Genomic DNA, 14768 nt, shown 5'->3' with positions numbered 1-14768 from the left:
AAAGCAGAACGACAGGCGGCTTTCACAATTTGCAAGGCGGGCTACTGACATTGCTCTCACTTCTCAGCACTGCTGGAGGACGGACTCTTACTTCTTTAGAGGCTGCTCAGATAAAAAAATTCTGCTTACTAAATATCCACGTGCGTTTGGAAATAACTGCTTCAGATGTAAACACTACGGAGGGTGAGCTTTGTGTTGCGCCATAAAAAAACTAGGTCTGTAAAAGTTGGTTGTCTGTCCCTTTCGGAGAAGCAAAAAGAAAATCTGATCTTAAAGGGGCCCTGAACCCCTTTTTAATGAAGTGGAGAAAGGCATTTGAAGTGAAAATAGGCTATTCCGGAAATACATTGCGGCAAAAAGTACTTCAATGCATTAATCAGGAGCAGAGTTATTGGCAAGGTTAGGAACGGCCTGCAGAGGTGCCGGCATGCAAAGTTTTCTCGGCCAGCTGCAGCTGCGAGCGTGGCGAGCTTCCCCGAAGCGACCATAGATGCCTTCACCAACTGCCGCAGTGACTCGTTTCGCAGGGATGACGATGTGCTGCGTCAACAACCCCTCAGCACCGCTATGACTAAACGCGATCAGCGGACCAACTATTGTTAGTGAAATCGCCAACGCCTTCACAGTTCGACTGAAGCAGGGGGAATTCCTGGAAGGTGTGGGGACCCCTTTTGGACCCCTGTCTCCTGTTCACGTGCAACTTGGGCCATTCGCCCACGCGATCGCTGGGGACACGCAGTTCCAAACCTCATTTTGGATAGCGTACATTCCCCGCAGCCGCCAGCGCGACGCGGAGCCTGCTGCTTGCGCGCACGGCTCACATTACACCGTGCGCCGCGCGTAAGAACAGTGCCCGAGAAGCGGGCCCCTTTTGCACTCTCTTCGGCTTCTCTCTCCTTCAGCATCGGAGGTGCGCGGGCGCTTTTGCCCGGACGGATTGACTTTCGGTGCTCTTGGCTGTCGGACGTCCCGCGCCCCTCTGAGCAAGGCGGCCCCCTTTTGTGTGGCGAACCTGCTCAGAAGAGCCAGTGTGGTGAAGCAAACTTCCTGGGGGCTTTCACCCATAGTCTGCGACTGCCACCCCAGTGCCGTATTCCTGTACTGTACTCGCATTTTGTACATAGCAGGGAATAAACCCCCATTCGTTGGTACCACGGCTGGAGTCGTCTCTACGCCTTGCCGGTGAGTCTGCGAACACACCACGGTGCCCTTTGTGTGCGCTGCGGAGTGGGGATGAGCTACGTGTCTCCTTAGACCTTAGCTAGCGGGGTCGGGCATGTTAGCCTGAAGCCCCACAAAGGATATGCTTTGCGGTGCCTTCTCATGAGCCTTTGAAGACACCAGACAATTGACAGCCGCGGGGCCGCTGTACGAGGTCAGCTCGGGGATTAAGAAGCGCCTGCTCGGGTCAAGCACCATGACCGCGAGAACCTACTCACCTCGGTGTGGTCAGTGAAAGCTGTGCGGAATTGTGTGTAAACCCCTCCAAAGGCGGGTCAGCTACGATGACTGTGAACACTCCAAGTTTGTAGCAGGGTGAACTGCCGCTCTTCCCTCACCTAGGGGTCTAGGGAGGACAGAGTGTTTATAAGCAGCTGTTGTGCGGCTGCTGAGTGTGCTTTCTCTCGCAGTCATGCTAGACTGATAAACTGCAACGTCCTTATGTAGATCCTGCAAATAAACCCATATTCCTCGTTCTCGATGAGAAGCAGTCCATCCCTTCAACAACGTCCTTAGCGTGGATAAGTTGGACAACGGCATGGGCCAGCTACCATCTATTTCATGCCCGACTCCAAACGTTACAACTGGCTGACAGCGGCGAGACGAACTTTGCGACGCAGTGCTGTCTGCGGTGAGTGCTTGGTTTTTGCTTTGACTCTCTAGGCTTCATTTTGTGGTTGTTCTGTTTAGGACAGTAGGGAAGCTAGATTGTTGATTGTTAGCTAGGTTGTGTTTTCCTAGGTAGGTTTAGCGAGCAGGACCAAGGCAGTAAAGCAGCAATCATGGAGTTAAGGACACTGCTGAGAGACGAATTGTTGATTGTTGGTGAGGAACTGGGCCTAGAGGTACGGAAGGAAATGCTAAAATCGGAATTATTGCAGCTAATTTCCAAACAGGCCTGTGAGGAAGAAATTGAAATGGGGTGGGAACTTCCAAAGAAAGAGAGAAACCTCACAGAGAGATAGAGGAACGCGAGAAAGATCGCGAGTTAAGAAAAATGCAACTTGAACTTGAAAGCAAACGTTTGGAGTTGTCTCAAGGAAGTGAAGGGGCTCTGGGACGATCAAGTGAGGCATAATCATGCTGCATGGACAGGCTGTTAAAGCCATTTGAGCTCGGGAACAACATAGGCTTCTTCCTAGGAAATTTTGAAAGGACTTGCGGGAAGATGAACTTAGGTCCAAGTACATGGCCACAGCGGTTGCTGTCTACGTTGCTGTGTGAGGCTGCAGAAGTAATCGCCAGACTCAGTACGCAGAATGCATATGATTATGTGAAAGCTAAGGCTAGTCTTTTGAAGAAGTACCGCATTTCAGCCGAAGCTTTTCGGCAGAGGTTTAGAAGCACAGGCAAGAGGGATAGCGAGGGATATCCAGAGTTTGCATATAGCTTAAAGGAAAACCTAGCCAAGTGGCTGAAAAGTGCGGAAGTTTACGACAGCAGAGACATGATCATTGAATGCATGTGTCTAGAGCAGTTTTACAAAAGCATCCCAGCATCTGTGAAGCTGTGGGTGCAAGACAGAGGAAATGTAAACACTGTGGAAAGGGCGGCTGAATTAGCCGAAGAGTACGCAATGCGTAGAAAGCTGAACGCTGAGGACAGAAATTGGGACGGTCGAAATGGACCACAGAAACCATTTCCGTTCAAAAAGGGTTCGCAGACTAGATGACCAGAACCTGTAGACGTGGAGCAAAAGCCCTCAAAAAAGAGCGAGGAGAAATCAAATGGGGAAACAGTACCAAAAGAGCAGAAAAGAAAATTCAAATCTTTCAGACCGATCCGCTGCTATAAGTGCCACAAACTGGGACATATCGCTGTGAACTGTGGAATGCCTAGCATAGTTTTTTAATACATAGACGAAAAAGGCGAGAATACGGAACTTTTAAGCCCTTATCTTCACGACCTGCAAGTTCATGGCAAACCATGCTGGGTGCTAAGAGACAGTGCTGCCACGATCGATATTGTCCATCCATCTTACATGACGGTAGATGACTTCACTGGAGAAGTAGCACGGATTAAACAGGTTGTAGAAGAACACAGCATGTGTCAGCCCATGGCCAAAGTCAAAATCAGTGGACTATTCGGGGAGCTAGTGACCGAGGCTGCAGTTTCCAAATTTTTGCCACTGCAGCACCCTTACATTTTTTCGAATCGTTCGAATCAGTTACTGCGTGACAAAAGGCTTAAATTGGGAGAGGGCGTAGTACAGGCATTGACGCGAGGCCAAGCTCGTAAAATCGCATTGCTTTCGGCTGAAAATGCACAAGCTGCTCCAGCGGAAACAGCCAAAGAGATAACTTCAATAACCGAATCCGAGCTAGGCTCGAAGGATGAAAAAACGGTCGAGGAAAGCCCGCCAGCTGACCAGCTCAATGGGAGCGCATCACTAGGGTGTCAAAGTTCACGCCTGCACGAAGAGCAAGCTGACACAGTTGCGAGTGAGAAAGGGTCGTTATTATCACCGGCCTCCAAGAACTTTGATCAGCTCTTGCGTGTGGATAGTCACTGGCAGCCGAGCAAAAGAATGACAGCTTAGCTAAATTATACTACGCAGCTAAAGAAGGCATTGCTAGGTGCACCGTGATGATACAGAAGAAGAGGATTGTTGTATCGGTACTACAGGGACCGAAAGGGCAGGATTCTAGCTCAGTTAGTCGTACCTACTAAGTACAGAGAGGACCTTCTGAGTCTCTGTCATGGAAATGGGTGGCTCAGCCGGCCAGCTAGGCATAAACAAATCAAAGGAAAAATTGCTTATGGAATACTACTGGCCTGGCTGTTTCAAAGACATAGAAAACTTTGTAAGATCATGTGATGCCTGCCAGTGCTCGGGTGAACCAGGAGAAACATGGAAAGCTCCACTAAAGGTGGTGCTCATAACAGAACCTTTCAGACGACTTGTGATGGACACGGTAGGGCCTCTACCAAAGACAAAGTCGGGTTACAGATACTTGTTTACCATGGTGTGTCCAGCTACAAAGTTTCCAGAAGCAATCCCCCTGAAAGAGCTCAGCTCCACCGAAATAGTAGATGCGCTCTTGACAGTATTTCCACGAGTTGGGTGTCCAGCCAAAATTCAGGTGGATCAAGCGTCAGTATTCACCAGCGCACTGACTTGCACATTCTTGCAAAAGTGCAGGGTAAATTTGATACACAGTTTCGTCTATCACCCTCAATCAAATAGAGCAGAGAGATGGCATTCAGTGCTTAAGCGAGTTTTGCAGGCGCTCTGTTACGAACACAAGGAGGACTGAGAGAATTGTCTTCCGGCCACTTTGTTTGCTTTGCGAATGGTTCCTCATGAGGCTACAGGGTTCTCGTCAGCAGAACAAGTGTATGGGAGGACACTCCGTTCTCCACTGAGAATGTTAATGTGGGAGGAAACAAGAGAGAGTCCAACAGTGGTAGAATACGTCCTAAATCTGCTGGAACACCTAAGTGCAACCCAAGAACTAGTCGAAAAGAACATGGGAGTAGCTCAAAAGAATGCCAAATTCTATTATGACAAGAATGCAAGGCTGCGTTCGTTTAACGTCGGAGACCAGGTAATGATCCTCAAGCTTTCAAGAGAGAACAAGTTTGAAGGTCTCTGGGACGGGCCCGTTAAAGTGTTGCACAAACCTTAAGATACTAACTATTCTCTGAGAATGCCCGGTCGCAGGAAGGAGGTGAGGATATACCACTGCAATTGATGAAGCCGCATGTAGAGCGGAGCAAAGTCGTTAAGTGTACCATCAAAGAGCAGGATGACATTAGTAGCAAGTTTAATGAGTATAAGGTGACCTCCAACCCTGAAGTCAGCCTAGAAGAAGTACTAGTAAAACATTCGGTGAGCTCACACGCTCTTATACCCGTGTCACACGGGCGTTTGGAAGGCCTTCCAACCGATAGTCAGTTGACTCAAAGGTCAAGTTCGAGCTGCCACACGGGCCGTTTCGAAGGCCGCCGAGTCAAAGGTCTATCGAGTCAACGGAGCACCTTACAACTCTATCGAAATCTCGATGGCCTTTGAGCAACGGAAGCGGAAACAGCGCGAACATGCCTTCTCGTTCACATTGTGCTCGTACTCACGGTTAGAAAGAACAAATCAAACCAAATGCTCTTAAAATACTATATATGAGTGTTATTCATTATTCAATAAACTGTTTTTGCCACTTAACATGTGCGAACACACACCAGAACGGCAGCCTCATCGAGCGGCGCAAACGTTGCCGCAGTTTCGCTACTCAACAACTTAAAAACTAAACATATATGTATGGCAATGTATAAACAAATTTTTTGAAATGTATAAACAAACATAAAAGAAATTATAGTGCTTCTAAATGGTTTTAATCTTGTTTAACTTTTCGTGACATGAAAACGAAAATAAAGGTCTGCAGCGCCACACAATTTTGCGAGAAACGCCTGAACCACTCAACGGCCTTTCAAAAGTGCCGTGTAGCAGCGTGACAACTCCTTTGAGTCGATAGAGTTGTGGCGTTTGAAAGGCCGTTGACTGGAAGGCCTTCCAAATGTGCCCGTGTGACACAGGTATTAGACCCGAGCAGCTAGATGAGCTAAAAGGGGCGTTAGGGGAATATCTCGACAGATTCAGCGATCGACCAGGTAAAACCGAACTAAAAACGCATGAAATAGAGCTGACATCAACCGAACCCGTAAGACCAAAGCCTTACAGGGTGTCTCCACGACAGAGAGAAATTATGGAGGCAGAGATACAGCGCGTGCTAGAGTTGGAAGTTATTGAGCCCGCTGAGAGTGACTACACGTCACCGCTAATACTGGTAGAAACCCCTAACAAGGACCCTCGTCCGTGTGTTGACTACAGGAAGTTAAATGCCATCACTAGGGATCAGGTGTACCCGATACCCCAACATTGAGGAACGAATTGAAAGAGTTAGCGCTGCTAAATAAATTTTAACGATAAATCTTGTGCGGGCATACTGGCAAGTTCCCCGTTCAGAAAGTGATAGCCGCTATGCCACATTTATCTCACCTGTAGGCACTTTTCGCCCTCTCACACTCAGCTTCGGGCTGAAGAACGCCCCGTTTAGCTTCTCCAAGTTAATGGATATTGTCCTAAAAGACTTGCAGGAGTTCGCCTTGCCATATCTTGATGATGTAGCAATTTTTTCGGACAGCTGGGAACAGCATGTATTGCACCTCAAACAGGTGTTCTGAAGGTTGAGTGAAGCCAGCTTAACAATCAACGCGGAAAAGCGTAGATATGGCTGTTCGCAGGTTACTTATCTGGGCCATGTTGTCGGCCAGGGCACGAGACGACCGGCCGAGCTGAAAACAGCTACGATTGGAGAATTTTCACAGCCCACACGAAGACAGACATTCGTTCATTTTTGGGACTTGTGGGGTACTATCAACGGTACATTCCGAATTACTCGCAAATGGCAAGTCCTTTAACGGACGCCCTCTGAAAGGGAGCACTGAATAGCGTGCACTGGGGTGAGGACAAAGAGAACGCTTTCCAAAATTTGAAAACGCTATTGGTTTCTCGTCCTGTGCTTCGCTCGCCAGACTACACAAAAGAATTCATAGTTCAGTGCGACGCAAGCGACAGAGGTATGGGCGTGGTACTTAGGTCGGCGACGATAATGAGGAGCATCCTATCCTCTATGCCAGCCGTAAACTAACTGTAAGAGAGGAAGCCTACAACGCTTCAGAGAAGGAATGTGCTTGTTTGGTTTGGGCAGCCGAGAAGTTGTCGTGTTACTTGTACGAGTGGTTCATCTTCGAGACCGAACACTGTCCTCTGACGTGGCTCAATCAAATGTCACGCAAAAATGGCCGCTTGCTCCGATGGAGCCTCACTCTCCAAGAATACAACTTCTCCGTTAGATATAAGATGGGAAAGTTGCATAGCAATGCGGATGGTTTGAGCAGGCTAATTTGAATTCTGCGTTTAAGGGTCTCACCTAAATTTTAGGGTTGTTATTGCTAATTTTGTTAAGCCAAGAAGATCCCCTCTCATTTAGCAGGATTCCCTCCATGATTTCTCAATTTGTCAGCACGAAATTGCTTCAAAAATTGTAGTAGCGAAATGGAGCATTTTTTTTTCTGCATTTATGTTTTCTTTGAAGCCTAGCGGGTCTAAAGTGAGATCCAAGATACGTCATCTCGGCACAGAGCCGTGTTGTGGGGTTCGTTTTGCAGTTGCCAGTCCTTGTTGGATGTTTTGGGGCCGTGACATCATTGCACAAGTGGTTGCTGCAAGCCAAGGCATCACCCCCTCGCCACCAGCTGTTCTCTTCCTGCCCAGCGATTGTCAGCGCTCGACAGTCGAGATTTTCCGGGCCATGGAGGAGCTGTTAGGAACGGCCTGCAGAGGTGCTGACTGTGGGGACCCCTTTTCGACCCGTCTCCTGTTCACGCGCGATTTGGGCCATTTGCCCGCGCGATCGATGGGGACATGCAGTTCCAAGCCTTATTTTGGATAGCGTACATTCCCCGCGGCCGCTGGCGCGACAAGGAGCCTGCTGCTTGCGCGCGCGGCTCACGTTACGCCGTGCGCCGCGCGTAAGAACAGTGCCTGAGGAGCGGGCCCCTCTCGCCCTCTCTTCGGCTTCTCTCTCCTTCAGCATCGGAGGTGCGCGGGCGCTTTCGCCTGGACGGATTGACTTTCGGTGCTCTTGGCTGTCGGACATGCGGACCCTCTTGGTTTAGCGCCCCTCTGAGCAAGGCGGCCCCCTTTTGTGTGGCGAACCTGCTCGGAAGAGCCAGCGTGGCGGAGCAGACTTCCCGGGGGATTTCACCCACAGTCTGCGACTGCCGCCCCAGTGCTGTATTCCTGTACTGTACTCGCATTTTCTACATAGCAGGGAATAAACCCCCATTCCTTGGTGCCATGGCTGGAGTCGTCTCTACGCCTTGCCTGTGAGTCAGCGAACCCGCCGCGGCGCCCCTTTGCGTGCGCTGTGGAGTGGGGACGAACTACCTGTCTCCTTAGACCTTAGCTAGCCGGGTCCGGGCACGTTAGCCTGAAGCCTCACACGACATGTCAAGTTTTCTCGGCCAGCTGCAGCTGCGAGCTTCCCCGAAGACACCATGGAAGCCTTGACCACCTGCCGCAGTGACTCGTTTCGTAGGGATGACGATGCGCCGCGTCAGCACCCCCTCGGCGCCGCTATGACTAAACACGATCAGCGGACCAACTATTGTTAGTGAAATCGCCAACGCCTTCACAGTTCGACTGAAGCAGGGGGAATTCCTGGAAGGATATGCTTCGTGGTGCCTTCTCGTGAGCCTTTGAAGACGCCAGACAATGGACAGCCGGGGTGGCCGCTGTACGAGGTCAGCTCGGGGATTAAGCGCCTGCTCAGGTCAAGCACCATGACCACGAGAACCCATTCACCTTGGCGTGGTCAGTGAAAGCTGTGCAGAATTGTGTGTAAACCCCCCCAAAGGTGAGTTGGCTACGATGACTGTGAACACACCAAGTATGTAGCAGGGTGAACTGCCGTTTTTCCCTCACCTAGGGATCTAGGGAGGACATAGTGTTTATAAGCAGCTGTTGTGCGGCTGCTGAGTGTGCTTTCCTCGCAGTCATGCTAGACTGATGAACTGCAACGTCCTTATGTAGATATTGTAAATAAACCCATATTCCTCGTTCTCAAAAGAAGCAGTCCTTTCCTTCAACAACGTCCTCAGCGTGGATAAGTTGGACGACGGCATGGGCCGGCTACCATCTATTTCATGCCCGACTCTAAACATTACACCTGGCAATGAAACACGGCCTCTGCTGTGTTTCCGTTCTTTCAATGCCTTGCACTGCGAAGGCTATGCCACCGTGGGGCGTGCCCACAATACTCCACCTTCTAAATGTCACTGTGGCATGCAGCTCAAATTTCATTTTTGATGTTAATGTAGACGCCACAACTTCCGCCTTTGGTGCCTACGATACGCTAAGCATAAACCAAACGTGGTTGTCCTCAACGAGCCACAGTGCGCTTAGCCAGTGGAGTTGTGGCAGTAACCCGCAGCGTCCCGCAGTATCTATGCCATGTAGCCAACCACAGCTTGACGTCAGCTAATGGCCTATAGCAGCTGCCTAAGAGAATGACGAAATAGTGCATCCGATGACGAAATAGTGCGTGTAGAAGAAAGTGAGGACAGGGCCTTCAGTTGAAAAGAGAGCATTTAGAGAAAGGTGACTTGGCAATCCGCTTGTGAGCTCCACACATTGTGTACGACATCGAAACTTGACTGAGATGTTCGCAGCAGTGTATGCTACCCGTGGACTATGTTATTTCGCCAAGACAGAGGGGTGGTTCAGCGCCCCTTCAAAGGGAGACGTGGCACTTCAAAAAACTTTTGTATTTTTTAAACAGCTTGACTAAAATTTGCACAGTTAATGTATTTTCACCAGCTGATCTCAAAAATGAAATAGTTATTTTCTATGATAAATATTTTTGATATTCAAAACAGGATTTTCATTGTTTAGGGACTAATTAGCTAATTAGGAGCAAATTGCAGCTAATTAGGAGCAACTTGCACAGCAATGTACAGCACACAAAATTGATTCCGAATGTTCAAAGTGCGTCATAAGCTATAAATTGTTGTTTTAGGCCATTCTGTAGCGAAGTTATAGGTTGTAAAACATAGTCATAACAAATACCCAACTTGATATTTTTCTATTATCAAGGTGGACATATCTTATGACTAAGTTTGCAACAGATAACTCCGCTTCAAAATGGCTTAAAACGACGATTTGTACCTTATAACATACTATGAACATTCAAAATAGATTTAGAGTGTTTGATGATACCGTGGAAGTTGCTGTTAAATAGCTTATTAGGCCCTAAACAATGAACATCCTGTATGGGATAGAATAACATATAATTATCACAGGAAAAAAATAATCACATGTCTGAAATCTGCTAGTACAAATAGGTTGACTGAGCAAATTTCATTAAAGTTGTTGTAGAATATAAATGTGTAATTTAATGTGCCTTGTCTCCCCTTAAGTGTCTGAAAAGCTAAATGAAACTAAGAGGTAATTTGTTGACTGCATTGGGAGCACATTTCCTCAGCTTGCTGTAATGGTGTAACCCAGAATGTTACATAGCCATAAGTGAGATAAAGCGCCAAAGTCTTTGCATACCTGGAAATACCTGGGCAAATCCTTCAGGTCATTTTTCTTGTAGAAGCGCTTGGGGTCAAGCACATGTCTCATGTGAAGAACCTCCAGGTCATGCTTCAGTTCATCAGTCATTTCAGGAGCAGGCAAGCCAAACCAACCAGGGCCTTTTGTTTTGCTGCGTTCCTCCTGCAGAAACAGCAACAAGAATCTGTGGTTGGAAAAAAATGGAGGAAAAGGTGGCATTCCAATTTTTTCCCCACAATTTCTCAGCTTCAGGAAAGCTGAATGAAGTGCAGTTGCCACAGAAACCTATAAAAGGCAGCAAGAAAGCCTCAGCTTAATGGAGTATAACGAGACATTTTTTATGATGCATAATTCTACCACATGCTTCTTCTATGTGAAATGACGACTTCAGCATCTGCAGTCGACTCCCACATTTCAACCTTGGTTAATTCGACTTTTCGCAGTGGGAAACCATGCATTGCCATGGAAAGAAAACTTGTTTAGTTTGAACACAAAAGCATGCCACTTTGGCTAATTCAACAAGCACCAACGCCCATTGGTGCACCCTATGCATGAAGCGATTGCTAAAACCTTGAAAAAAAAATTATGCAGGTCCCACGCACTGTGAAAATCGATGTAGGCGAATTTGTCTGTGCTGTTTGCTTTGATTGATGATAATTAACAGTGACGTTGACGGCTAATGTTTAATTTCCTTAACGTTTTGTCTAACATGAGAGTGGTGAGTTGATGTTAAAACATTACCTGGTGTGCACCACTGCTATTTGTCTGCGTAGTACACAAAACACAAAGGGAGAGGTGTTTGCTTGAGGCATTCTTGTGCTCCATATTTTATAACCTCCGAGAGGGTTGAGCATTGTCATTGCCTCACATGGCACAACACATCATGGCAGAAGCATTAAACGTGAATTGGATTATGGGGCTGTACGTGCGAAACCGCAATCGGATCATCAGGCAGGCCATGGTGGTGCACTCCAGATTAATATTGGCACCGTGGTGTTCTTTAACATGTCCCTAAATCAAAGTGCGCGAGCGTTCTTTATTTTGCCCCCGTTGAAATGCGGCTGTCTTGGTCAAATCCGTGACCTGGAGCAACAATGCCATAGCCGCAAAGCTATCGCAGTGGGCACCGAAGTGTTGATTTGACGTGCGACCGCCTCCATTGTGGCGCCTGGGCCCTGTGGTGCGCTATTATTAATGCGGCTCTGCTTCTACAAGCCATCCATAAGTTGTCCGCTAGACATATTGGCATGGTTTTATTCTTTAGAAATAGCAGAAACGCACCATACAATACCATGAACTTAAGGTATGCGCTTGCGGGGGTCACGGATTACAGCTGTCAAGAGGCTAATGTGAGGACGACCCGGGAGCTCCTCCAGAGCGCATTGTGCACATTCGATGTGGTGCAGTCTGAACGAGTTCCTCGCGTCTCTTTTCTTCTCTGCCACATTCCTTCCATGTATATACACGCTCTGAACCAACCTCCCACCCCCCCCCCCACGATGCGGTGTGCCGGACAGCAGCAGCCACAGTAGCAGCAGCAATGGGAAAGTCGAAGAAAAAGGCAAAGAAAGCTTTGCTTTAAAAAAATATGAAATTCAGCTGTAGGTGCTACTTTTTCTGAGAATTTTGTCAGCGGCGAAAACAGTGTTGAGGTTTGTGGGCCACTGATTGATGACAGCGCAGTCAGCAATGATTCAATCTAACGTTGAGACAGCGTTAAACATGTCAGAACTCTTCGCCACATGCTAGTTGACTTGCACTTCCAAGAGGAAGCAAAAAAACATTACAGACTACTTTGAGCAATAAAAAAGGTTTCAATTTGTTGATTTTGCCACCATATCTTATTCTGACTAATCAGATAATGTCAGCAAATTTTGCGGTCCCACAAAGGTGGCATTAACAGGAGTGGACACACTATATGTAGCTTGAGAAACAGATATCTTAATTCAAGTAATGTTGGTCTTGAAATGCCAGAACTGGCATCTTGCATGTTATCGTGACATCATGACACTGAGCAGGTTGCCGACGCTGTGTAACAATAGGGCTGGGTACGATGACATCGCTTATAAATAATAAACATGACCACTGTGTGCACTACTTCTGGCTGTACTCACGTAGGGCATGAGCAACAATCACCGATCACATAAATATAGCGAGCCACTGTGTTGTGACGTCATGAGGCGTCCACCTTCTGGGTACTGAAACACTTCAAAGAGTTGAACGTTGGGCTAGTTGGTATTTTGACATGAGAACCATTTGAAATACAGTGCAATGAAACAGCACAACAGAAAGGAAGACGAACACAGGCACAAACCTACAAGTGATTTTACTAAAGCCAGACCCAAAGGTATATTTATCCACAAGCTGCACAGATGCACCATTACAAGGAAAAATGCAATTAATCGAACAAAAAGCTATTAAACCAGGTATAAAAGGAATTTAATTTCTGCATTGTACAGTACTATGAACGTTTTGCTTACGCAATTTTGACCGGCTTTTCTGATAAAAAAGGCCTCTAACGTTTGGAGCGTTTTTTTTTTTTTTTGCGTGCTCTAGCCTAGGATTTTCACGCTATGGAAATGTGGTTCACAAGTGGGACAGCTACTGCAATAGTCAGCAAGATGTGTATTCTTCTTATTAGCTAAATTTCTTGCGTGGTCCCCGAGTCGGTCACCAATATATACTTTTCCGCAGGATAGAGGGATCTTGTACATGACGTTGTTGGCACACTCAACATGTCGCTTTTCATGGTTCTTTTTACAGCCCGCATTTTTGTCTGCACAAGTGATGCGATGGCCTGTGGGCCTGGCTTCAATAAAATCCGTTGTTCATTTCTGCCTTTGTTTGTCTTCCTTTCTGTTGTGCCGCCCCATTGCACTGTATTTCAAGATGGTTTTCATACTGAAACTCATTTGCAGAAACAAGTATATTATATTATTTAAGGTGTTCTGATGGTTACCAGTATGTACATATTTAGGGGGCTCAGACCTTCATTTATCCCACACACACAAAAAATGAGAAGTTTAAATGTCATGTCACCACTTCTTTATTCCAGCATTCAGCAAGACCTGTCTCACAACAAGAACTATTAAGTTTTTTTCATAAGATATGTGCACTTACTAGAATTGAAAAATAAAAAATTCTTTATACATGTGTGTTTACAAAAATTTTTAAAGAGGGGAGAGGGTAGGTGTTGCTGCGTCAACAAAAGGCTTACACATAGGGCCTTTGTTCACAGCAGTGATGGGATGAAAACCATTGACGAGGCACTGCATTTGCCTATTGCAAATAACCTAACTCATCACCAACACCCCAAGTGGACACAATTGGAAATACAGAAAAACGGGGGCTTGGGCATGTCTTTCTGCATGAGCAGTGTACAAGTTCATACCCCAAGAGTGAAGGATGAGCAACAGTGATGAACAGCTGACATGCTTTGTAACAGTTTGCCAACAATACTGCACATTCAAATATTTTCAGGGAATTACACTCACATATAAAGGTACATAGACGGTCCTTATGCCCTATACTGAGCAGGAAGCTGAAGATAAAATATCTGTTGCACTTCAGATAATTTCCATGCTAAGAAATTCAGTAAACAACTTATAAGCTCCAAACTCGGAAATAACAGAATTCATCATCATCATCATCATCATCATCATCATCAGCCTAGTTACGCCCACTGCAGGGCAAAGGCCTCTCCCATACTTCTCCAACTACCCCGGTCATGTACTAATTGCGGCAATGTTGTCCCTGCAAACGCCTTAATGTCATCCGCCCACCTAACTTTCTGCCGCCCCCTGCTACGCTTCCCTTCCCTTGGAATCCAGTCCGTAACCCTTAATGACCATCGGTTATCTTCCCTCCTCATTACATGTCCGGCCCATGCCCATTTCTTTTTCTTGATTTCAACTAAGATGTCATTTACCCGCGTTTGTTGCCTCACCCAATCTGCTCTTTTCTTATCCCTTAACGTTACACCGATCATTCTTCTTTCCATAGCTCGTTGCGTCGTCCTTAATTTCAGCAGAACCCTTTTCGTAAGCCTCCAGGTTTCTGCCCCATATGTGAGTACTGGTAACACACAGCTGTTATACACTTTCCTTTTGAGGGATAGTGGCAACCTGCTGTTCATGATTTGAGAATGCCTGCCAAACGCACCCCAGCCCATTCTTATTCTTCTGGTTATTTCAGTCTCATGATCCGGATCCGTGGTCACTACCTGCCCTAAGTAGATGTATTCCCTTACCACTTCCAGTGCCTCGCTAACTATCGTAAACTGCTGTTCTCTTCCGAGACTGTTAAACATTACTTTAGTTTTCTGCAGATTAATTTTCAGACCCACCCTTCTGCTTTGCCTCTCCAGGTCAGTGAGCATGCATTGCAATTGGTCTCCTGAGTTACTAAGCAAGGCAATATCATCAGCGAA

General features: G+C 46.9%; 1 protein-coding gene across 2 annotated transcripts in view; it reads right to left on the bottom strand.

Annotated features, from left to right (window-relative positions):
- The window catches only part of LOC139051259 (deoxynucleotidyltransferase terminal-interacting protein 2), a 49335-nt gene that overhangs the window by 21560 nt on the left and 13007 nt on the right, over positions 1-14768 (bottom strand). For both annotated transcript variants that reach the window (XM_070528264.1, XM_070528263.1), the window contains one exon: positions 10337-10501. In XM_070528264.1, the coding sequence (XP_070384365.1) occupies positions 10337-10501 (165 nt within the window). The remainder of the gene's footprint in view (positions 1-10336; positions 10502-14768) is intronic.

Source organism: Dermacentor albipictus, unplaced genomic scaffold (assembly GCF_038994185.2).
Source record: "Dermacentor albipictus isolate Rhodes 1998 colony unplaced genomic scaffold, USDA_Dalb.pri_finalv2 scaffold_11, whole genome shotgun sequence".
In the NCBI taxonomy this organism is placed as follows: Eukaryota; Metazoa; Arthropoda; class Arachnida; order Ixodida; family Ixodidae; genus Dermacentor; species Dermacentor albipictus.
Note: the sequence above shows the minus strand (reverse complement) of the source record. Positions and strands in the feature narration are given on the sequence as shown.